At 38.0% G+C, this 23,643-nt stretch overlaps 2 protein-coding genes across 4 annotated transcripts in view; one reads left to right on the forward strand and one right to left on the reverse strand.

Annotated features, from left to right (window-relative positions):
* ABCE1 (ATP binding cassette subfamily E member 1) overlaps positions 1-11,118 on the forward strand; it is a 30,422-nt gene extending 19,304 nt beyond the window's left edge. For both annotated transcript variants that reach the window (XM_081232956.1, XM_081232957.1), the window contains exons 11-18: positions 1,302-1,523; positions 2,535-2,594; positions 2,694-2,752; positions 4,007-4,117; positions 4,209-4,351; positions 4,467-4,589; positions 6,839-6,950; positions 8,543-11,118. In XM_081232956.1, coding sequence (XP_081089082.1) covers positions 1,302-1,523; positions 2,535-2,594; positions 2,694-2,752; positions 4,007-4,117; positions 4,209-4,351; positions 4,467-4,589; positions 6,839-6,950; positions 8,543-8,590 — 878 coding nt within the window. In that variant the 3' untranslated portion in view covers positions 8,591-11,118. The remainder of the gene's footprint in view (positions 1-1,301; positions 1,524-2,534; positions 2,595-2,693; positions 2,753-4,006; positions 4,118-4,208; positions 4,352-4,466; positions 4,590-6,838; positions 6,951-8,542) is intronic.
* A 1,910-nt stretch (positions 11,119-13,028) lies between these two features.
* Positions 13,029-23,643, reverse strand: part of OTUD4 (OTU deubiquitinase 4) — a 41,447-nt gene continuing 30,832 nt past the window's right edge. The window contains exons 16-21 of one of the 2 annotated variants that reach the window (XM_081224718.1): positions 23,566-23,621; positions 22,985-23,059; positions 21,904-22,039; positions 21,134-21,394; positions 19,478-19,518; positions 13,029-18,038 (exon numbers count right to left, since the gene is read on the reverse strand). In XM_081224718.1, the coding sequence (XP_081080844.1) occupies positions 16,824-18,038; positions 19,478-19,518; positions 21,134-21,394; positions 21,904-22,039; positions 22,985-23,059; positions 23,566-23,621 (1,784 nt within the window). In that variant the 3' untranslated portion in view covers positions 13,029-16,823. Of the gene's footprint in view, positions 18,039-19,477; positions 19,519-21,133; positions 21,395-21,903; positions 22,043-22,984; positions 23,060-23,565; positions 23,622-23,643 lie in introns of both variants that reach the window. The other variant, XM_081224717.1, reaches the window with a different exon arrangement.

Below are 23,643 nucleotides of genomic sequence, written 5' to 3' on the forward strand. Positions count from 1 at the left end.
AGTAGTTCCTGGTGAGGTTTTTAATGTACCCTATCTGTTAAAACAATTCAAGTAACAAACTGCACTTAATCTTTCTGCTCTCCTTTAATATACTGAAATTAACACATTATATGTAAAAGCTCTTTATGAACTGTAAAGGAATTTTAGCTTGAACTCATTTTTAAATTGGCAAGAGAGACGTTGCAGTATTAATGTATAAAGCTGACTTGTTAGTGTTTTTTCCACAAAGTCACTTCTCTGAGCTTTCATTTTCTTACCTGATGAATTAGGCACTTGGACTAAATGGCCACTAAGGTTCCTTCAAGTTTATATTTTTATTTAATTTTTGGTTTTAATCTTTTTAACCCCACATTTGTAATTTTTAAATAGTTTAAGATATAAAAATGCTAATTTGGGCAGAATAAACATCTATTTATTCTGTCAATAAATATTTGTTGAACACCTGTGTTCTAGGCTGAAAAGGCCTAGATGTGGTTCTTAATTGCAGATGACATGAATAATATCCTTAGACTTTCTTTCAAGACCTTCTGAAACTTCACCTACTGTCCTTCTCTTATAAATAGTAAACACTTTAAAAACAGATCTCTTCACTGTTTCCCAAATAATCCACTTTTCCATTTCTGTGCACCTGCCATTGTGGTTCTTAACAACTTCAGTATGGAGGAATTTTCATGTACAGTATGTTAGTTTACTTTCAGTTATTAAAATCTGTTTAGATAATGGTGTTTGTACAGTGAAGCCAGAAAAAGGTTAATGAAATTAGTTTGTTATTATAAATTTCTTTCAAACCTGCGAAGTTAATCTGAAAACAAATACAGTAAATCATAGCTTCAGCATATGGTTATGTCTCCCATGAAAATGAATATTCGTAACTGAAATCGTCTTTAAAAAATTATTGCTTGAACTATTTTAATTTATTTTATGTCAATCTGAAAATATTCCATTTTATCTACTTGTCAATTTGTAGAGAAAAATTACAATTTTTTATTTTAAAATACAGAAGAAATGGCATCATAGGCTTTCACATAAAATCTGATGGAAAAAATCTTATAAAAATCATGTACTAATGAAAAGTTATGCTTTGTGTATATAGGCATGCATGAATTATTTAAACTTGGCATTAGGTACATGAAACACTGTTGTCGCACTGCATGCTGTAAATGCACAGAAATTTAAATCTATGCATAGATTGCTCACAAGAGAGCCTAGGGTTTTAGCTTTTATATGATCATTTATTTTTTGTGGAAAAAGTTTAGTCTTTAAGTGATCTTTACTAATTTATTTCAATGACTTTCCAACAGGCATAAACATTTTTTTGGATGGCTACGTTCCAACAGAAAACTTGAGATTCAGAGATGCATCACTTGTTTTTAAAGTAGCTGAGACAGCAAATGAAGAAGAAGTTAAAAAGATGTGTATGTATAAATATCCCGGAATGAAGAAAAAGATGGGAGAGTTTGAGCTAGCAATTGTAGCTGGAGAGTTTACAGATTCTGAAATCATGGTGATGTTGGGGGAAAATGGTAAGTTTTCCTTATTTTGTGATATTCGGAAGTTTGTTCTGTTTATCCAGTAACTGAGTGTTAATTACTCTGTGAAAAACTTTGACTCAGTTATACGTCTGGGAGCTGGATTGAATTCCTACATTTCTCAGTGTAGTTCACATTTTGTGACAATGTATGATATAATCTGTCATTTAATCGAGTTCATATTTCTTATTTTGTTTTCATAACCTTCAGTGAGAATAAGATTTTTTCTAAGTTGGTTTTTCTATGTATAAATTGATATGAATAGCACTTATTCATCTTAGAAACTGACTAGGAAGGAAAGGATAAATTGTTGGTTCTGAAACAGTCTAGTTTAAAATGTTTTCCTTGCATTCCTCCACTTGGAACCTTTCTTAATTTAAATTTAGGCTAATCTAACTTTGTAAATAGTTGTATTACCAACACTTTTTAGTGTAATAGATTATCATCATAAATATAGTTATGAGATGAATTTGAGTGCCAAATATCTGGTATTGCTTTCATGATTTTTAGAAAAAGATTTGAATGGTGTACTTACAGCTTACAAAACTGGAGAAGAAAAAAATTTTTATGAAGCTTGTTGCAATGTATCAGTTTTTAGTTAACAGGAATTTTGAGCTTGGTTGCAGTTAAATATTTCATGTAACTGGCCTTTATGATGATGGTATCAATCATAACAATTATTGTCCTGTCTTAATAAATTGTGTGCATTGATATTTTAGCTCAATAAGTCTTTCAAGAACTAACCCAAGACTTTATAGACCCACTGTTTGTTAAAATGGCCGTCATAAGCTTTAAATAGTCTATATTCCTCCTAATTAGTTTAGAATGATACTTGAGAGATGAATCATGAAAGTTCAAGTATTTTTCTATATAACCTTCAGAATTCAGTAGTGTCAGTGTATTTGTTCAAAACTAATTTCTCAGCTAAAACCCAGTAGTACATTAGTGATTTACTGTAAATGTGAAGCATCTTTCAAGTCAATTTCTTGTATGTTGTGTTGCCAGGTACTGGTAAAACGACATTTATCAGAATGCTTGCTGGGAGACTTAAACCTGATGAAGGAGGTACTATTGTAATATTGAGTCTTTTTACTCTGTTCCACATAGTAAACTTTAAAGATCTGGACCATTTTCAGTGTCTTATTTATTTGCATTACTTTGCAGGGGAAGTACCAGTTTTAAATGTCAGTTATAAGCCACAGAAAATCAGTCCCAAATCAACCGTGAGTTATTCTGTTATTTTGTTATTGAAGAAGAGTTTATATGTATATATACCTAGAGCATTAATCTTACACTATATCAAAAATTTTCTCCAAATTAGTTTCTGTACAGGTGTAATAAGGTAGCTAAGGAAGATCTTAGGACTACTACAGTCCTTTATTCATTTCCACTACTAGGAAACTCTTTTAAAGTCTGTTTGGCATCTTTTTCCAAAATAAATCTTCAAAAACTTAATGTGTTTTGGTGCTGCAAATGACATCAAGAAAATGAAAGGCTACCCACAGGACTGGAGAAATTATTTGCAAATCATATATCTAATAAGGTACTCGTATCCAAAATATATAAAGAACTCTTACAGCTCAATTTTTAAATGGGCAAAGGATTTGAATAGACATTTTTCCAAAGAAAATATACAGGTAGCCAATAAACACATGAAAAGATGCACAGCATCATTCGTCATTAGGGAAATGCAAATCAAAACCACATTGAGATACCACATCACACCCACTAGAATGACTTAAAGCAGAAAGACAATAACAAGTATTGCTGAGGTTGCAGAGAAATTAGAACCTCATACGTTGCTGGTGGGAATGAAAAATGGTAGAGCCACTGTCATTCTGCCATAAAAAGAAATAAAACACTGATACATGTTACAATATGGATGAGCCTTAAAACATTATGAAATTAACCTCCTTTGATTTCTGCAGGTGTTGTAATGAACTTACTAACTACAGTATCTATGCTCAGTACCTCAGTACTCACTCATGTTGGGAATATTTGAGATGGCGTGGCTTACAATGAAAATTTTATCATTGATGCTTTCTATAAGCTTAGCTTTTAAGTTCTCAAACTCGGCCCTCTTCTCAAATAACAAGTTAAAAGACATCTTAAATTCATCCCTGTCATTATCGAGCATTTTGTGTTAGCTCACAGATTGCCTAAGATTACTTGATACCCATATTAACCTTTAGAAGTATTCCTAGTCTCTAATGATTTCTTCCCTGAAACATTCATCATTTACTACTTTCAAATTTTAAGATTTTGGTTTTGTTTTGTTTTTTAACTTGGACATGGTGGGTTTTTAATTTTTAAAATCTCAAAACATGTCATAGCTGATGGATAAGCATCAAAATACTATCGATATCTGCTAGTGGCAAATTGACATACTTCTGCTGTGTAGCTTAACTTTCTCAAGATTCATAATTAGAGTAGTTCTGTACTGAAATAAAATTTCAATACTTTTCCATTAAAAACAGGGAAGTGTTCGCCAGCTACTACATGAAAAGATCAGAGATGCTTACACTCATCCACAATTTGTGACTGATGTAATGAAGCCTCTGCAAATTGAAAACATCATCGATCAAGAGGTACTCTAAAAAAATTTTTGTTGTTTTATCATTTTATTATTTTAAACTTCGGATGTCTCTACATGGTTTACTGAACTTCTTTTGCAAATAGGTGCAGACATTATCTGGTGGTGAACTGCAGCGAGTAGCTTTAGCTCTTTGTTTGGGCAAACCTGCTGATGTCTATTTAATTGATGAACCATCTGCATATTTGGATTCTGAGCAAAGATTGATGGCTGCTCGAGTTGTCAAACGGTAAATGTCCCGCTCCTAAGAGTACTGCCTGTGATCATGTGTAGTGGCAGACAGAAATGCTTAGTATAGTGTTTGAATATGATGATATAAAGCTTTTCAAAATCATGTGTTTTAGTTTCATACTCCATGCTAAGAAGACAGCCTTTGTTGTGGAACATGACTTCATCATGGCCACCTATCTAGCAGATCGAGTCATTGTTTTTGATGGTGTTCCATCTAAGAACACACTTGCAAACAGGTAAAACTATTTTCTAAACTAAGTTCCAACACTTAGAAACTTACTTTATTTAGTTATTTATTTATTTCAAGTTGGCTGGCTCTTTTTTTTTTTTTAATCTCTGTTGGAGCATAGTTGCTTTACAATGTTGTGTTAGTTTCTGTTGTACAACAAACTGAATCAGCTATAAGTATACATATATCCACATATCCCCTCCCTCTTGAGCCTCCCTCCCGTCCTCCCTATCGCACCCCTCTAGGTCATCTCAAAGCATCGAACTGATCTCCCTGTGCTATGCAGCAGCTTCCCACTGGCCATCCATTTTACGTTTGGTAGTGTATATATGTCAGTGCCACTCTCTCACTTCGTCCCAGCTTCCCTTTCCCCCCACTGTGTCCTCAAGTCCGTTCTCTACGTCTGTGTCTTTATTCCTGCCCTGCCACTAGGTTCATCAGTACCGTTTTTTTTTAGATTCCATATATGTGCATTAGCATACGGTACGTGCTTTTCTCTTTGTGACTTACTTCACTGTATGATAGACTCTAGGTCCATCCACCTCATTACAAATAACTCAGTTTCATTCCTTTTTATGGCTGAGTAATATTCCGTCATATATATATGTGCCACATCTTCTTTATGCATTCATCTGTCTGGACATTGAGATTGCTTCCATATCCTGGCAGTTGTACCACAGTGTTCATTGCAGGAATATTTACATGTATCTTTTTGAATTATGGTTTTTTCAGGGTACATGCCCAGTAGTGGGATTGCTGGGTCATATGGTAGTACTATTTTTAGGTCTTTAAGGAACCTCTGTACTGTTCTGTATAGTGGCTGCATCAATTTACAATCCCACCAACAGTGCAAGAGGGTTCCCTTTTCTCCACACCCTCTCCAGCATTTACTGTTTGCAGATTTTTTGATGATGGCCATTCTGACTGGTGTGAGGTGATACCTCATTGTGGTTTTGATTTGCATTTCTCTGATAATTAGTGATGTTGAGCATCTTTTCATGTGTTTCTTGGCCATCTGTATGTCTTCTTTGAAGAAACGTCTCTTTAGGTCTTCTGCCCATTTTTGGATGGGGTTGTTTGTTTTTTTGATACTGAGCTACATGAGCTGCTTGTATATTTTGGAGATTAATCCTTGTCAGTTGCTTCATTTGCAAATATTTTCTCCCATTCTGAGTGTTGTCTTTTCATCTTGTTTATGGTTTCCTTTGCTGTGCAAAAGCTTTGAAGTTTCATTAGGTCCCATTTGTTTATTTTTGTTTTTATTTCCATTACTCTAGGAGGTGGGTCAAATGTACAGCAGAGTTAAAAATGAATGATTTTACCTCCTCCGTCCCCTTTTTTCTCTCATTTTTCCTTATTGGCTTGATTGAGAGTACTTGTAATATAAAGAAGTTTCACATTAGTTTATGAGAAATTTTTTTTATGAGAAATTTTTTACTTTTAGTGCTGAAACCTTATTAGGTTGAACTGTATGAAATTCCTGATATTCAGCCATTTGACCTGTAAAAACAGCAAGTTCATGTGATTCCAACATAATGTTTCCTGGTTTAGGGAGGAATGGATTTGCTATTTGAATAATTCATCCAAGGAATAGAAGTACTAAACTTCTTAGAATTCCTTTTTTTTTTTTCTGTTTAAAATTTATGTATCAATTATTGAAAATAACATAACTTCTTTGAGAGTTAGGGAAATTTCTTAGACTATATAAAGCTATTCAAATAGTGATCCTCCCTTTGTATTTACAAAATGCTTAAAATGTTCCACATGTATGATATGACTTAACATGATTTAAGAACTAGTTTGGGTGAGGAAAGATGAATAAAGTATAGAAATTTTAAAAGGTGTTATTACTAAACACCATTATGTTGTACATATTGCTTTGTGCCAGATTTCTAACATAAACATTACCTTTTCTGTTAAATTCTCTTCTCCCCTAAATATCTTAGATTTGAAATTCTTCAGTCAAATCATTTTTCTAAAGCAGTACCCTTCTCGCTGACTTTCTTTCCAGATCAGAAGCACTTTAAAGTGTGTTTGTTTTGCATAAAAATATAGCCAAACAAACTACATAGTCCAAGCAAAGACATTTCTGAATATAGACTTTATAATGTCCTGTGACTATACTATTATCCAGATGACTTATGATTGGGGAATTGAAGGGAACAGGGATTCGTAATACTCTTCATCCTCAAAAAGTAATTAAACTGTGGGGGGGTAAAATTCAATCACAACTGATAGATTTTATTTTTCCCCTAGTCCTCAAACCCTTTTGGCTGGCATGAATAAATTTTTGTCTCAGCTTGAAATTACATTCAGAAGAGATCCAAACAACTATAGGCCAAGAATAAACAAACTCAATTCAATTAAGGTATGTAGAAAAATTACCTTAAATCACGGATAACTTGTCAGTGTAAATAATTGAAAAGCATGTTTTAAATTGAAGGCTGTGTCATTAATATCTTATGTCATTTCATTAATTCTATGATTCATGTTTTTCACATTTTAGTATCTGATGGCATACTTCAGTCTGATAGGCAGCAATTGTGATGTAGCTGCCATTGCTGCATTGTCAGTTTGAGTTGCACCCACTGTTGTACTGCTTGTGTTGAGTTTGCCATTTAATGTCTTCAGAAGGATTACACTTGAAACAGAAGTTTTTACAAATACCTTAATATTTCTTACATTTTTTTTGTGCACTCAGAAGAGCAACACATGATTAAAATGCATATTTTAAGAGTCTAAACAGACTTCTTCAATGAGCATTAAATTCTAAACAATGAAAAAACATTTTGTCAGTTAAGTTGGAAGTGTTTTTTTTTCTTTGTAGTATGTAAAATAATTTTGTACCCTACACTTGATATAGTCTGTGAAATATGTGGTTTTTAGAAGGCAGTCATTTCTTCATCTCTCAAAAAAAGAAAAATGAATGCTAAAACAGCATTTCCGTGTTTCTGGTGTCCCTGCAGTGCCCCTTTAAACGCTGCTTCCATTGCATGGCCCTCTAGCCACCATCCTTAATACTCAGAAGCTTTAGATAAAGTATGTTACACATACCTGTCCTTTCATACTTGTACTCCTCTAGCTTCGCTACTAAAATGTGACCTCTTAGAAATCAGAGACATGGTGCACATCATGTATTCTTAAGCATCTAACATAATATCTGGATGCCTTTAGCCTTCACTGTATATTTTGTTTATAAATGTTTACTCTCTGGCCAGGATAATGAAATGGCAAGTTTTAAATTAAATTTGAAGAGTTTTCTCAGTTCTGAAAAGCATATTAAGCAGAAGAGAGGAACTAAATGTTAGAACACTTATTATGCACAGCTTAATTTTCATAAGAATTTCTTCTGAAGCATTACAAACACTGTGTGTTGTAGTTTTCTTGGGTAGAGACTTAGTTCAGTCCCCAGGTACACTTATCATTTTCTCTATATCCACTCATCCTAGACTGTCAAACCTCAATCTTAATAAGGGAGCAAGCAGCTAGGCAAGTAGGTAGATGAATCATTACTGGCCAGTCTGTAAACAGTGCTGGGAAAAATTATTTTTATATACTTTTTGTGTACTAGTTCTCAAACTGACAGAAACTAACTAACTAACTAAAAACTAACCTTTTTACCAGAAGCTTAAAGTTAAAATGATGAAAATGGAATTTAGTAGTTTTTCTGGAAACAATATTTTATATAACAAGAATTTATATGTTTAAGTATTTTGTGTAATGGAATTGTGTGAGGTGTGCAGCGGGAAGGTGTCCAGGCAGTAGGGACGGGTAGCAGAGGTAGTAATCTTGCCTTTAAGCAGTGGAACCAGGCATCTCCAGAAGCAGCCAGTGAGTGCAGAGGAGGGTGTATAGACACTTACAGACACTGCTAAGTAATCCTGCAGGTGAAAGTCTACCCTACCCTTACATATAGGAGAATGGTATTGATTTTTGTTGCTTCTCTATTTTATTTTTTAGGATGTAGAACAAAAGAAGAGTGGAAACTACTTTTTCTTGGATGATTAGAGTGAATCTGAGAATATCGATAAGCCATTTATTAAAAGAAACATTTACTGGGATTTTTGTCATATAAAACTTAGATCAGATTTTATGCCCCACATGCTCTGGAGATTGAAGTATAATTTACTTACTGTAACATAAAGCCAGTTGTGTTTTAAATTGTAGTCTGAGTACGGCAAATGCCACTTTTCTGTTCTTGATGATAAGGCCCTTTTTGTGCATAACATTCTAAAATGAAGACATTTCAGGCTATACAAATTACCTCCAAGTTTTCATGATGTATGGGAAGATATTCAGTAGGTGTATTATATGTTCAGGTACCAAATGCTGAGCAGTGTTGCCCCCTTTTAAAAATCTTGGAAAAGGTTTCTATACTTATATGGTTTGCCAGGTATGCCACTATAATGAAACTGCCCTTATTTTAAAAGCTGGTCGATGACGCCACTGATGAAATTTGATAAATAAACATCAGGATTATATATATTTGTTTTCAGTCTTTGCATTAAATTGTCACTGTGTTTAGACTTTCAAAGGAAGATTATCTGCTGCAGAACACCACTGCTGGGAAAAGACTATTACCAGCTTAAGCATTGTTGACAATGTTTTTGGTGCTTTTGAATATCTTTAGCAAAAAAATCATTGCAACACCCCCCCCCCAAAAATCCTAACTTTACTCTGAATTAGATGTAGCATTTCATAAGATTCTATATTCTGTAATTATTCTCAAGGTAATGTCATTTCTATAAACATATCTTTATGTAATCACTGATCAAGATTTTGGAAAAAGCATTTTAAAGAATATCCGTTTCCTTTAAAAATACAGTACAGGTTCAAAATCTTTAGAGTTGGTCCCTAAGCATCTGTGTATTTTTAAACTTCCAGAGATTTCTGATGGGCAGCCAAGGACTGTGAGCCATTTACCTAAAGGCAACATTAACGCAAAGTGGTCCCCAGATAGCAATACAGAGTGTCCCTTGGTACCAAATATATTCATTTCCAGGTTTGGATATAAAGGATATTATCTATTTGACTTTTTTTTCTTAGTTTTGGATAGTGTGTAGCTAGAGTTCTAAAGACATCCAAATTTCTTCAACGGTGGGATACCTGTAGTGTAAAACCACTTTCAATTATACTTCTGCCTAATGTGCTGAGCTGGAACTAACTTATACTACAAGTGAGGTAAAGAGTTTAGGAAAATTAGAAATTATTGAACAAACTTTTAGAGCTTCTTGCAACAATAGAAGCTTTAATTAATATGCAAACAGTGGATAGAATGTATGGTTTAACTAAGCCCCATTAGGCCTTTTAAAAATATTGCTTTTATCTGAGTAATCCATAAATACATGTCTATTGTGAAATTTTCAAATATTATAGAAATATATGGAATAGAGTTATGATTTCCCTTTATTTTACCCTCCCAAATGTTACCAGTGTTTATGTTTAATAATATATATCCTTTCATGCTTTTTTCTGTGCACTTAACTGTGAATATGTAAAGGGTTTGTTTTGTACATAAGTGGGATTATACTAAAATAAGTATTGCCTATTTTTAAAGGTAGGTTAAATTTGTGAATCATTATTTCAAATGAATTGAATAAAATAAGACAAAAGCTGTTTTTATTTACTGATTCTGTATTATGCCTTTAAAATATTTGTATTATAAGAGCACAGTTCTTTCTACTTATTGCTGATGATAAAATATGTATCAATTGTATTATTTTTCATGTAAATGAAAATTTTAAAACAGATTTACATGTTACTTAAAGTTTTGTATAGCAGTAGAAAAGGACTTAGAATTGTTAACACAAGGAAAAGGTTTCTTTTTATAAAATCTGTTACCAACTCAAATACATGAATGCAGATGTTAGCTATTGAAAATAATGAGACTGCTCAGTATATCCTGATTAGAAAAAATCTCTAAGCAAAAAAGCATGGTGCAACATAATTTATTATAATTCCCCACTGTTTATATGAAAATATACAAAATACTAAAATACACAAAAGGATACTCAAGAAAGTTAATGCTTTTGGGAAGGATAACTTGATGGTTAAGAACAGGGAATAAAGGAGACATATATTATACACCCATTACCTTTTGAATTTAAATTTTGTACATATGAATTGTTTACAGTCAACCTAGTGTGCAGCAGTCTTTACAAAAAGTGTTCTATGTAATTTAAGTTTAACCTAATTTTACACCATAGCAACTTGAAGTCCAGTGCTTTCTCTCTTGCTTACAGATTCAATGTGCAGTATGGTGTCTGGCATGTAGTTTGCCTACCGTATTGAAGGAATGAATCTACTTGCCATAGAGGTTCTCTGTTTCTGTAGAAAGAATGGATAACTACTTAGTTGATTCTATAATTATTTCACTCATTCATTTAGATACACATATGTCAAGCCCTCAACCCCAGTGCCTGGTGTATTATGAGCACCACGTGGTTCAGAAGAGAAATAGTCCTGGGTGGGAGAGTCAGAAGGGGCTACATGAAGGAGGCAGCTCCCAGGGAAAGGAGCACCTATAATGATAAAAACGGTAAGAAAATGCCTGTGAACCAGAACACAGGTCAGAGACACGTGAGCATGCGCACTGAAGAGCTTCGTGAGAGGAAAGCATCCTACAGGCAGGTTGTAGTGGATCTTTCCAGCTCCCAGCCCTGCATGTGCCCAGGTCTGTCTCCCGTATCTACAAGTTTTCAGCTGATGAGACTGGCAGCCGTGACCATCCGTCCCTTCTCGTGGAGCAAAGCGTTCATGTCCCTTCATGTCTGCGCCTTCTGGTTTCTGGTCTCCATTTTTGGCCCCTGATTTCTGAACGTTATCTTAGAACATTGCCAAGAACTAAGTTACACAGTAACAGGCACAGCCCTAGATAGGCATAGCATTACTTTGTTTCTTACTCTACCTGAAGGCGTTTAATCCAAAAGCAAGGTTTTCATTTAAAAGAAACTAGTGGACTTCGCTGGTGGCGCGGTAAACAATCCACCTGCCAATGCAGGGGACACGGATTGGAGCCCTGGTCCAGGAAGATCCCACATGCTGCGGAGCAACTAATAAGCCCATGTGCCACAACTACTGAGCCTGCACTCCTAGAGCCCGTGCTCCACAAGGGAATCCACCGCAATGAGAAGCCCGTGCACCGCAACGAAGAGTAGACCCTGCTCACCGCAACTAGAGAAAGCCTGCGTGCAGCAACGAAGACCCAACACAGCCAAAGATAAATTTATTTTTTAAAAATGAAACTAGCTTACTACACAATTTTTTTGAACTTGGAGGATCTAGAAAACTCTTAACTTGATGTTCATACCAACAACTGTAGCTTCACTATTCTGAGGAGTGCATGATTCTGGAAAAGCTTATAAATTATGGTCTGCGGGAAGTTGTGGTTACTTTCTCTTTGGCAGTTTATTTACATCCTCATATCATTGCGTCAACAAGTGAAAGTAAAACAAATACACTCAAAATGAAAAGTGGACCGTTCTGCTTTTCTCTGAAAACTTTTAGAGAAACCTGGCATGGGACACTTCTTGTGACCCACTGGTCAGCCAGTCTCACCTTCTTATCCATCCGCATCGAGTGGCCAGTTCTGCAAGGGCTTCAACCAGCATCAGCAGACATCTTGCGTGCTTGCTTCCCTATCAATCAACTCCGTGGGAAGAGGCGCTGGCACTCAACACAGCCAACAGAAATGCTTCCCCCTTTTCCTCCTTCCTTTCTCCCTCTGATCCCTCCAAGGTTCTCTGATAGTTCCCTCACCTTCTCAGGCAGCCCCAAACTGGCCTATAGGACTTGGGATTCCCCCTTCACAGCTTGCTGCCCCTGCACCTACGTCACCTCTCTCTCTCAACCCCTGTGCTGAATGAAGCTTTTGTTTCAGGCTCTGCTTCCTGAGAAAGCCACTCTAAGATGAGAAAGTCCAGAGTAGGTTAAATGAGTATCGACTAGCAATATTCTTAGGCGACTTGATTTAATGAAGAAACACAGCCTTAAGAAACTTGGGTTTTCAAAGTATTTAAGTATACTTGCTACCTCAGTTTTCAAATAAAACTTTCAAACAGTGTTTTAACTTAAAAAAGCTGAGTCATTTAATCTATAAATTATTCTTAGATATTCTACACATCCCCATTTCATTTATTGACTGCTGAGAAAAATGACAGGACTAGCTCTCAAACCACTCAGAGCTAGGTTCAAATTCAAATTCTACCACTTAACTAGTTGCGTGACCCCCGTTTTATTACATACGTAACGTAGGTTGAAGAACAGCACTTACCCAAAGATGATAAACCCCGGGTGGTGGTTAATTGCACACACACTAGATTTTCTGACTGGGTAAAAACCATGGCAAACAACTCTCAATTTTAGGAGTTTACTTAAACTCCTCTTAAGGTTTATATGCTATATTTTACTTGGTTAAAGCCCTAGAACCAAAGAATCACAAGCAGAATCAAGAGACAAAATTTAATATATGCACACAGTTTTATATATAATGCAGCATCACACCATGTAGGGCATTTACTCTTATACATTCAGATATGTTTGAAACACTTCTTAAGGCTACAAAACAGAACATAGAAAAATAAACAGGAATATATTCAACACTTACAAAAAGTGATATGATAAAGAATATAAAGTACTATTTTCCTTTCAACACTTCAAAAGATGTATATATACTTTTTTTTTTACAAGTAACATCACAAATGATCACATCTTCACATGCTTTAAGTATTATTTGTACTCAGTGTAAGGCTATTATCATTTTTCATACATAAAGTTTTTTCTAGCTCTGTAACAATGCAATTTTTAATCCATTCAAGTAAATTCAACCCCAAAGTTGCTATTTCCCAGCATTAAGACATGCACCCACCCCTCTTGTAGGATTTTTCTAAAATTTGTATTTCAGGGGAGAAAACCTAAATTAGTGGGAAATCCCAATTAGTGGGAGAGTAAGTGGCTGCCACTAGTAGCAAAACCTTAGTTTTTTGAAACTGATACACTGGAACTGAGCCATTAAGATTGGAAACAACACAATAGCATTTAGACATTAAATAGGAAGCAAAATACAGTAAACAGAAATAGTGTAGCCAAGTATGCAAATATGTAGTCTCTTCAGCTACACTAAAATGGACCTTGCTTAGTACCCATAAGTGAAAGACTAAGGTAAAATAAATGAGGCATAAATAAATATTGCTAGTTTCTAGGATGGCTGAATGTTTTCTAAACCAGAAATGGTTAGAAAGGAACTTTATTGCACCAAGTCAATCATAAGCAAGTTTGCAGTTCACAGGCATTATTCAACCTTGAGTCACAAAGGAAACACACTGCAAGAATATATACAGTCTGCATCAAATACGATAATGTATCCGTAGGGAAAACCTACTCCTGCCAGGCCAAGGCAGGGTCTGAGCTTAGGTCAGCCATGAAAATGAACATACAGGTTACCAGGAAACAGGACGAGGACTACACAGATGCTAGCATCCTGCCACCAACAGGTCCGTGGAGCAAGAACTGAAGATTTATCTGAGAGGAAATGAAAAAGAGAAATATACACAATGCTAAAAGGAAAGGGGCTGGAATCAAGTTGAGCAGAAGCAACTAAAATGAAAAGAACAGGTGAGCTTTGGTCATTCTAAACATTTGTTCTTCAACATGTGTATCATAATAGAGTAAGTTCCATAATTTCCAACTCAAAATACAAATGATTCTCACTTCTAAGCTTCTCCTTTTCTCTGAAACATTTTATCTCACGTCAACATACCATACGACTCAGTTAAAACGGAGGAGGACAAAAGCTTGCTTGGCCCTAGTGTGAGCTCAGCGTAAGGCAAAACCCCTGGACTGATATATTGATAACCAACCTAAAGGAAAAAAACAAAACTGACCCTCACGTGAAGACAGATCATTTTAAAACTAATGATCAAAAGTCAGTTCTTTTATTCTTATTCCAGAGGTCACTGAGTAAAGTACCAACTGCTCAAGTTCTCTTTTCAGCACTGTTTCCATCACGTCCTGGAGGTAAGTATGGGAAACAGGAAGCAAATCGGCATTTCCTTCAGGAACTACAGAGTATTCTGTTACTCAACTGAGGTAAGACAGAGCGACAATGAAGAAATAAACAGTATTCTTTCCTATCCAATTTTTCAACATTTCGAGAAGAAACTGGGACGATCAAATCCCAGTTAATAAAACAAAAGACACAGGAAACGGCGATTTCTTTTGGACTCCTGAGATCAAACTTACATTGAACTTTTAAATCTGGTCATTATATCTAATGTAATTTTCATTAAAATTATCAGGTAAGCTAATCCTACATATACAAGCATGAGCTGAAAGTGGAGGACCCTCTCATCGTCTCATTCCGTAACAACTGTTGATGTTAAGAAAAAAATTGCTTAAGCAGCACCTTCCCCAGTTGTTCCAGCTTAGAAGGTGGCAACAGAAACTCCTTTCAACAGGTTCGCTCAAGAATTTTTTTCTTTTCCACACAACCATCCCAGTCTTTACAAATTTTTACCTAGCACCATCATAATAAAATGTTATCTTTCAAAGTGCTCTCTAAAATCCTATGTTATATCTACACACTAATCACTACTCAAATCAGCAGTTACAAAGACATTAGGTAATTAAAACAACACAGAGGTAAATAACCATTATTACAGTACAGTGGAGATTCACTGAGCCTAGCTGGCATCCAAACATTCCCGTAGGTTATCAGAGAACCCAGAAAACTCGTCTGCTTCAGTTTGTCAAATTCAAGTGAATTGTATTTGCTTTTAAAGTAATTGCTTTAAAAAAAAAAATCTACTTTTGGCTAGGTATGTGACACGTGGCATGCAAAGAGAAATTCCTACATTATTTGCATAGCACTCAAAACTTCCTGATGAAAGCAGAACATAAAAAAGGGTAGAACTTCACATTGGTATGTACAAATAAGAAATACAAGCTACAGTTATTTTTACATAGTAACCCAGATGAATGATTACTGTGTTAATTCAGAGAATCAAATCTCCAAATGGGAACAGAGTGCAACATGCAAAGGGAAAGTCTAGTGAATACTGTAAGAGACTGGAAGGAAGCAGAATCAGAGACATGTTACCGAAGGGGTGACAAGCTATTAAATGCAAACAAATCCACTGTCTAGCAGCATCCTCTAGAAAAGAATTCGAAGTCACAATCACCCTTTTTTGTACAATAGTTCCAGCCGTGACAAATTGAACATGCAAATGTAAAGTGGTACACATAACTGAGTGTGGTGCAAAGGGAGAAATGAAACACAGTAACTCTATAGAAACCTGTCAAGCTAAAAATTTTTAACATTTCTTCTCACAAAATATTTAAATCTGTCAGTGCATTAGTGTTAAAGTGGCATTAAAAAACTTCTGCAGTTTTAACAGATGCAGATTATTTTCAAAATGCATAGCATCTACATTTCTTTCGAGTAGGCACCATGATATTTACACCAGTGCTAAGAATTCTTGGTGGGAACAGCCATTTCATTAGATTTCCTATTATTTCTTAAACATCTATTCTTGTATGCAATCTCAAGTTCAACAAATACTCACCAAAATTCAAAAATATACCCTATGAATATTAAAAGAACTATATACAACATTTCTAAGACACAGGTTAATAGGCTGCCTTATGTGTAATATTAAAGAGAAGACATTATTCAAGTTTGACAGATATTGAGATGAAAGGCCTTTGGGTTGGAAGCATTTCAAAAGACAACAGTGTTTTAGGCTAAGAATTGTTTGAGCCCAGTTTATGACTAAGGCATTGCATAATAAAATATACATTTCTATTTGGTGCAATGTTATGTTTTGGAATCTATAGTGTGTCAAATGATGTATTTTGTCACTTTAGTAAACACTATAAAGCACACATTTCCAACATTTGAAAATTAAACTTATATAAGGAAAAAAAATCAAACACTAAATCTATAATGTTTTATATTAAGCTGTTTATAAAAAATACTTTAACAAACTTATTTCTTACTTTTTATGGGGGCAGTCACCCGATAAATAGACAGATTTTGAACGAAGAAAAATGGCAACACCAGGAATTCACCTGCCCCCTTAAACGCATATCCAAAATCTCTTGTCCAGAATGAGAGTGAGGGTCAAGGGGGAGGGGAGGAGAGAGTTCCAATTTGGGTTTTTATGTTAACGTAGTTCTTTTTAAAGACTTCAGAAACATTCCCCCTAAGAAAGGGCTTCTGCTCTAAAATGCCGCAGCCACACCATCAAGTGTGCTGTCCCCGGTGGCCATCTCCCATCCCTGACCTCCTCCTATCCCCCCTGTAGGGCCGTCCTCTGGCACTCCGATGGTACTGGTAACCTTCCTCTCGGCCCCTGCCTGGCTGCCCTTTCCAGGACTCCTCCCCTCTCGCGTGAGGGTAGCCCCCGCCCCTACCAGAATAGCCCCAATCACTTTTGTACTTCCTGCCCCCGTAAGTCTGATTATAGAACTGCTTGGACCGACCACTTCTCAGGATGTCAGACACCTCGCTTTCATCCTCTGAGCTCTCTTCTTTTGGTCTCGGCACCCTGTTGTCCACAGAGCTGGCCCCACTGACCGCGTCGGCAGCAGTCTTAGGATCTTTCACTTTTTCTGGTTTTTCTTTCAGACTTGGAATGGTCCTTTTAGGCTCAAGTTCAACAGGCACAGTTTCTCTCTCTCTGTTTAGAAGCTGAGTGGGAAGATGAGCCTTTCCCTCTGCTCCAGGAGGGGTGGGAGCCAGTGCCAGAGCTGCCTTAGGTGTCTGGGGTGACTGCTCCGCCTGGCCTTTGTGCTCGCTCACGCTGGCTTCAGGGAGAGGATGGGTGTCTTCGCCTCCAGCCTCGGGAAACTCGTCTGCTGCTGAAACTGAAGCACATTCTTTAGAAAGATCCAGGTTTTCCAGGGGCAGATCCAATTCTCCTTTCTCATCAGAGGGCAGAACAATATTCTGCCTCATTACTGGATTTTCTATGAATCCCTGAAAAGGGTACCCATACCACACATGAGGAAAGAAAGGAGGTGCGATGGGAACCGGGCCTAAGAACGGGTTCGGTCCAAACGACGGCTGCGGGAACATGTTCTTGCCGCTCAGCGACTCTTCATACTCAGCGTGAAGAAGCTGCCCAGAGTTTTCAGATTCCAGGTCGGCCTGGTAAGACAACTGTCCGTGACTTTCAGACACCTGAGACGGAGGGATCACCAGGGTTGAAGAAAACGTCGGCGGTCCCATCTCTGCCTGGGGCATCTGACCGTTAACACTGGCCTCAGGCTGCACGGGGAAGTGAGCGTCCGGACAGGCACAGTCACTTTCATTCTGAGCAGACGGAGCTTCTTGGAACCAAGGGTTCTGAGGGTACACGGGGACAGGGACCTTTGGGTACATCCTGCAGGCTGCCAGGTACGCCTGGTGCAGAGGGTACAGGTAAGAATGCGGGGCCCACATAGGGCAACTATATGCCTACAAAAGACAAAGAAAACCACTAAGATAAACAATACGGGGGGCGGGGATAAGTTCAGAGCGGGCTCAAGACAAGTTTCTCATGCCTGCAAAGACCATAAACCACAGTCCAAATACTAGGATCACCCTGATACACAACATGCAAAGGAATTACAAAATTAAGTCACGGCTATGAGACTCCATTCCTTGTTCCTATCCTGAAACCAACTCCAAGTCCCGCTACAGAGGTTTGAAAGGAGACAGTCATGACCCCACCTACAGGTTATCATGATCACTGATTCCGTCCTTTAGATCTAACTGCACACAAGTAATCTGGGGTGACCCAGACCTCCAAAACCACCACCAGCCATCAAGCACTTGAGCCTCCAACTTCAGGTCTCTCGATCCCCGGCTGTTTAGCTTGACCTGCATTCATTCATGTTCTGGCTCTACCACTAACTCAGTGTGTGACCCCGCGCCAACTAGTTACCTAGTCTAGACGTGTTCTACCATGAAAACGCTGGTACAGAAGTAGGTGACCCCCAACACCTGGACTCCACAGTCAGAGGAGATCCCAGAGCAATCCAACTGCGAGGATTAAAGTCAGACCTCTAGTCAGATAAGGATAAATACCGAAAATGAAATACTCCAAATCCTTCCCCTGCAGAAGGTTCAGCTACACACCGAAACGCGAAGAAAAATTTACCAGACAGCTGGCTAATTAACCAATCAGCTACAGCCAACATTAACTAGATAAATATAAACTACGCGTGAATGCAGCAGATGGAGAAATTAATCAGGTCTCCTTTTATGAACTGGTCCATAGGCCACACACGGTAGGGCACTTCATTTCATGTATTAACAGTCTAGAACCCGCAGAAACGAATCCAAGACAGCAGACAACACCGCACTGACGAGAACAGAGTTCTCCAGCTCCTTCTAAGACAAGCCATCTCCAGGCTGATCACCTCCCACAGGGAGCTCTGCTCTGCTAGTGAGCTCCACCTTCCACGGGTGGCCTCCTCTCAGCCTTTCAAGCGACTGAGGCAGACAGACGAAGAGCATCACCCCCATTCCATAAGTGAAAACAGCCAGGCTCAGACACCCTCAATGACTTGCCCAGGGCCATATAGATAAGAAGTGCAGGGAGAGAATTTCAAACCCAGACCTTTCACCTAATTCCCCACAGGGGCACTTCCACTAGGCTGTTTCCCGAATACACTCACAGGGTTAAACCACTGCCAATTAAAAGGAAAAGCAAGCAAATAACTGGAGCCGCAATCACCACCAAAAACAAACTGCATGGTACTGAAAATGTTACTTCTTAAAATAATGAGATTTAGTAAACCTTAGGGTATTGACCAACAGGATAAGAGTTAAGATTATTTAAATGGTAATAATGTAAAACCGTATTAACTTAAATAACTTAAAATGACTTCAAAATGATAAAATGTAAATACCTTTACACCAAGATTGAAGAAGAATCGAAGAATGTTCTTATCTGAAAATAAGTAACATCGTCACTCACTAAAAGTATACATTCACAAAAAGCTTTTGTTCATTATCCTCAAATGATAGACAGTTCTAAGGACCATTTTGCCTACTGGAATTGTTTTTCTCTAGCCTGTGATATAAAACATATATTAAAAATTGTAATATAACCAAAACCAGACTCTGTTACTGCAGGGTAATTCCAGATTCGACATGCTTTATCTAGTCTAACATCCATGCCCCAAAATGGCTTAAATTGAGATTTTTATGACTACACTTAAATCTGTGCAAAGAAAACTCAGGTGCTCACTGCATTTCTTTTTCAACTTCTCTGTGGGGTTTAAATTATTATGAAATAAAAAAGTTGGGGGTAAGAGTAAAAATCGACATAAACCTAGATCATTAACAAGATTAGTAGGATAATACTAGCTCAGGTATTCATTGGACATTAGCCGGTTACCCACAGACACAAACATCAAACCACTGACTAATAAAAGAAAATTATCCACAAAAATCCAAGTAAAGAGCACAGAGAGTCACTACATTACTCCTTCAGTCTTTCAAATAGGAAATCTTGCAAACTAAACTTTCTTTAAAAAAAAAAAAAAGACGAATTTAAAAAGAATTCCTTAAAAAATATACACTATTGCATGCAGTACTAGAATGACAGCTACTATGTTTTCTATTCATTCTCCTCTACAGTTTTTTCATGGATGAAGTAATATGAGGAGTTCCAAACACCAAACCACTGATGTGAAAACTCAGTACTGTTTAGTTATCTGGTTAGTAACACTATTAAGATTTAATTCAAAGTGGTTTCACGGGGGCTTCCCTGGTGGCGCAGTGGTTGAGAATCCGCCTGACAATGCAGGGGACACGGGTTCGAGCCCTGGTCTGGGAGGATCCCACATGCCGCGGAGCAACTAGATCCGTGAGCCACAACTACTGAGCCTGCGCTCCGCAACAAGAGAGGCCGCGACAGTGAGAGGCCCACACACGGCGATGAAGAGCGGCCCCCGCTCGCCACAACTAGAGAAAGCCCTTGCACAGAAACGAAGACCCAACACGGCCAAAAAATAAAACTAAATTTAAAAATTAAAATTTGGGCTTCCCTGGTGGCGCAGTGGTTGAGAGTCCGCCCGCCGATGCAGGGGACCCGGGTTCGTGCCCCGGTCCAGGAAGATCCCACATGCCACGGAGCGGCTAGGCCCGTGAGCCATGGCTGCTGGGCCTGTGCGTCCAGAGCCTGTGCTCCGCAACGGGAGAGGCCACAGCAGTGAGAAGCCCACGTAATGCAAAAAAAAAATAAAATAAAATAAAAAAATTTAAAAAAAATGGTTTCAGACTGTTTTTGAAAAAATGACGGGCAGGGGAGTAAGGGGAGGGGCTGCTGCTATAAATAATAGTTTATATAGTGCTAAACATATAAAGGCACCCCCCAAGCAAACAGAAGCTGAAACAGGAGCGATGAGTGACCAGCAGCTGAGCCTCCGCTGTCCTCCCCAGCACGTCCTCTGGCTTTTACTCAGCAACGTGACCTCTCCTGTCCTCTACTTACATTTCTCACTGAACCTGTATCAGTACTTGATCAATAAAATCAACTTGAACTCAGAGAAGGCGCTCACCTTTAGGCAGGTCCTCCCCAGTGTGACACAGTGAATAAGGTGGTGCAATGGCTCGATCTCCCTTTTCGTTACAAGGAAACCCAGGATAGAGTGGGTCTTGGTAAAGGCTCAGTGTCTGAGGCAAAGGCATCAAGGGCTGGTTAACGGCCTGTATCGACACAGGAACTGGAGAGGGTGTTAAATGAGCTTGGGACACAGCAGAATCAGGTCCAGTGGTCAGAGTCTGTGTCACTGACAAAACAGGAATTTGAGCAGGGACACCTACAAAAGAAAGGGAAAGGAATCAAAAGCTATAAAGGGGTAAAAATAATTCTCTACAAATGTAAGTTTACATTAAGCTAAAAGGTGAAGAATGCTATAAAACTGTATAGCTAGTAAAACGGTGTGTGTTTAAGCAATCTAAAGAAGTACTGATGTCAAGCAAACATGCTCCTGGACACAAAGGAGGAAACAAGCGCCCAGAAAACAAGCCTTGAGTCAGTATCTTCTAATAACAGCTCTTATGAACAAGACACGGAGCCTGGCAGAGAGCTGGCCCACGGGGGTGAAAACTGTGCTGCCAGCACTGGGCAACCAGGGCTCACACACCTGCTCCCGAGACTGTGAGGGCGCACCTCAAATGAGCGCCACAGGAAGCTGGAAGCAGAGCCGTGCTCTGGGAGGCTCCGCACACCGAATCCTGCTCGGAGGTCAAGCTCACACTCAAGAATGTCAAGACTTGGGAGGCTTTTGCTGGTTGATTCACTGAACTTTTTAAATTTTTATCTAACCTGTTGGTCCAAAAGTTGTAGGTTCACTTGGCCAGGCTGGCACAGTGGCTGGTAAAGAAGGCACGGCAGGAGTTAGATGTACCTCTGGAGACACGAGAAGGGGAGCTGGATTGGACAGACACACGTGTTCTGCTGGCTTCTTCAAGAAGAGGGCGTGGAAAAAGACAAGAGTTCATTTTGCTTCACGCTAATTCAACCACCACAGGTCCCTTGAGTTGCCCGCCTTTTACACACCTGTGGTTTCTACATAAATGGTCTTTCTCTGGTCTTAGAAATGAAAGAAAAAAACACAGTAGCTAAAAATCCCGTACTAACAAATGTGATCCTAACCAGTGATTGCCCACCAAAAGTCACAGAAGTCACTGGCGGGGTGAGAAACAAGCTACAAAGCAACTTGAACACAAGGCGTTTAAGGCAAGAAAGCGAAATCACCCTGAAATTCATGAGTTTAGAAGCGCCTCACACAAAGACTTAGCATAAAACGGTACGCTTCCTACCTCACATGAAGGATGTTAACTGAAAGGCAAAGGATAAGAACCTTCTCTCCTCCTGTATCAGATCAAGAACCAAAATAATCTGCTAGAACTCAGGTTCCTTCATCATTAAATCTGTAAATTGGTGGTACTGCACTTTAGATGTATACTTTTCTAATCTCTTCAATCATTACATTGCCTCCCTTCTGTGAAATAACTGTGAAGCATGCAGAGTTGTCTAACTCTCTTTTAAAGTTTTGAAATAAAACAGAAATTCGTAATTTCCCTTCAAAAATCTCATGTTCAAGCCAACTCACCACAAAGGCAACACAAGGTGCCAGGTACAAACTTATTCAAAATCAATTCAGAAGAATGGCTTCTAGGTCCAGACAATGGTGATTATAAAAACAACATTCCATTAAAACTTGAGAACATTCTAGACTAACCAAGAACAGAATGAGAGAAAAATCATAATTGTATTCCAAATTATGATACTAGATAGAGTAAATTCTCCCATTTCCTGTATTTTCTGTTTTTTAATGATGACAGTAAGAGTTAAGAAACCCAGGGAATGGAGCAGTCAATGTCAAACGCTACCATGTACTTACTTGTTCTGTAGGAGGTGGGCACTCTAGTTTCTTTGACGGTGATGTAATTCTTGAACATTTATCATTGCTAATATTCTTTGGAAGCACAAAAAAAAAAAAAAAAAGCAGACTTTTGCATTTCAAAGACCCACATTCTGGGGTAACCATGGCTGCCCCTACCCGCACCTGCCTGAGCCCTCTGACGACCAACTACTCTTTTCCATTGTACCTGGGCTCCAACAGGTAGGGCGTTGTGCCTCCACATCTTCATCACATCAGACTACTGGGCAGTTTTTATCGGGAGCATGGTTTCAAAACAGCACTTTTCCCATAAAAATCTCAATCTACTCTAGAGTAATGGAAAATAAAAGCTAAGCTATGTTCCACCAATTCAGATAGGTCATCGTAAGGTACCCTTGAAGAAACGGTTATAATTTGTGAGTGAATTCTTCTCAAGCACTGTAATGTTTTCTCAATTTTCTTCTGCTTCTCTACTTCCCTAACACTTTGTTATAAAATGATGAAATCATCTCCATCTCCTTCTACACTATCACAATGTTAAGGAAAAAGAAAGAGACGCAGTTAGTGTTTAAAACATTTACCTCCAATGTGCCTGGCTCGGGCTTTTTATCCAAGGGAGTATGTCCATGGACAGAGTCTACAACAGATCAGGATAAAAA

This window comes from Mesoplodon bidens, assembly GCF_964165515.1.
Source record: "Mesoplodon bidens genome assembly, chromosome: 1".
In the NCBI taxonomy this organism is placed as follows: domain Eukaryota; kingdom Metazoa; phylum Chordata; class Mammalia; order Artiodactyla; family Ziphiidae; genus Mesoplodon; species Mesoplodon bidens.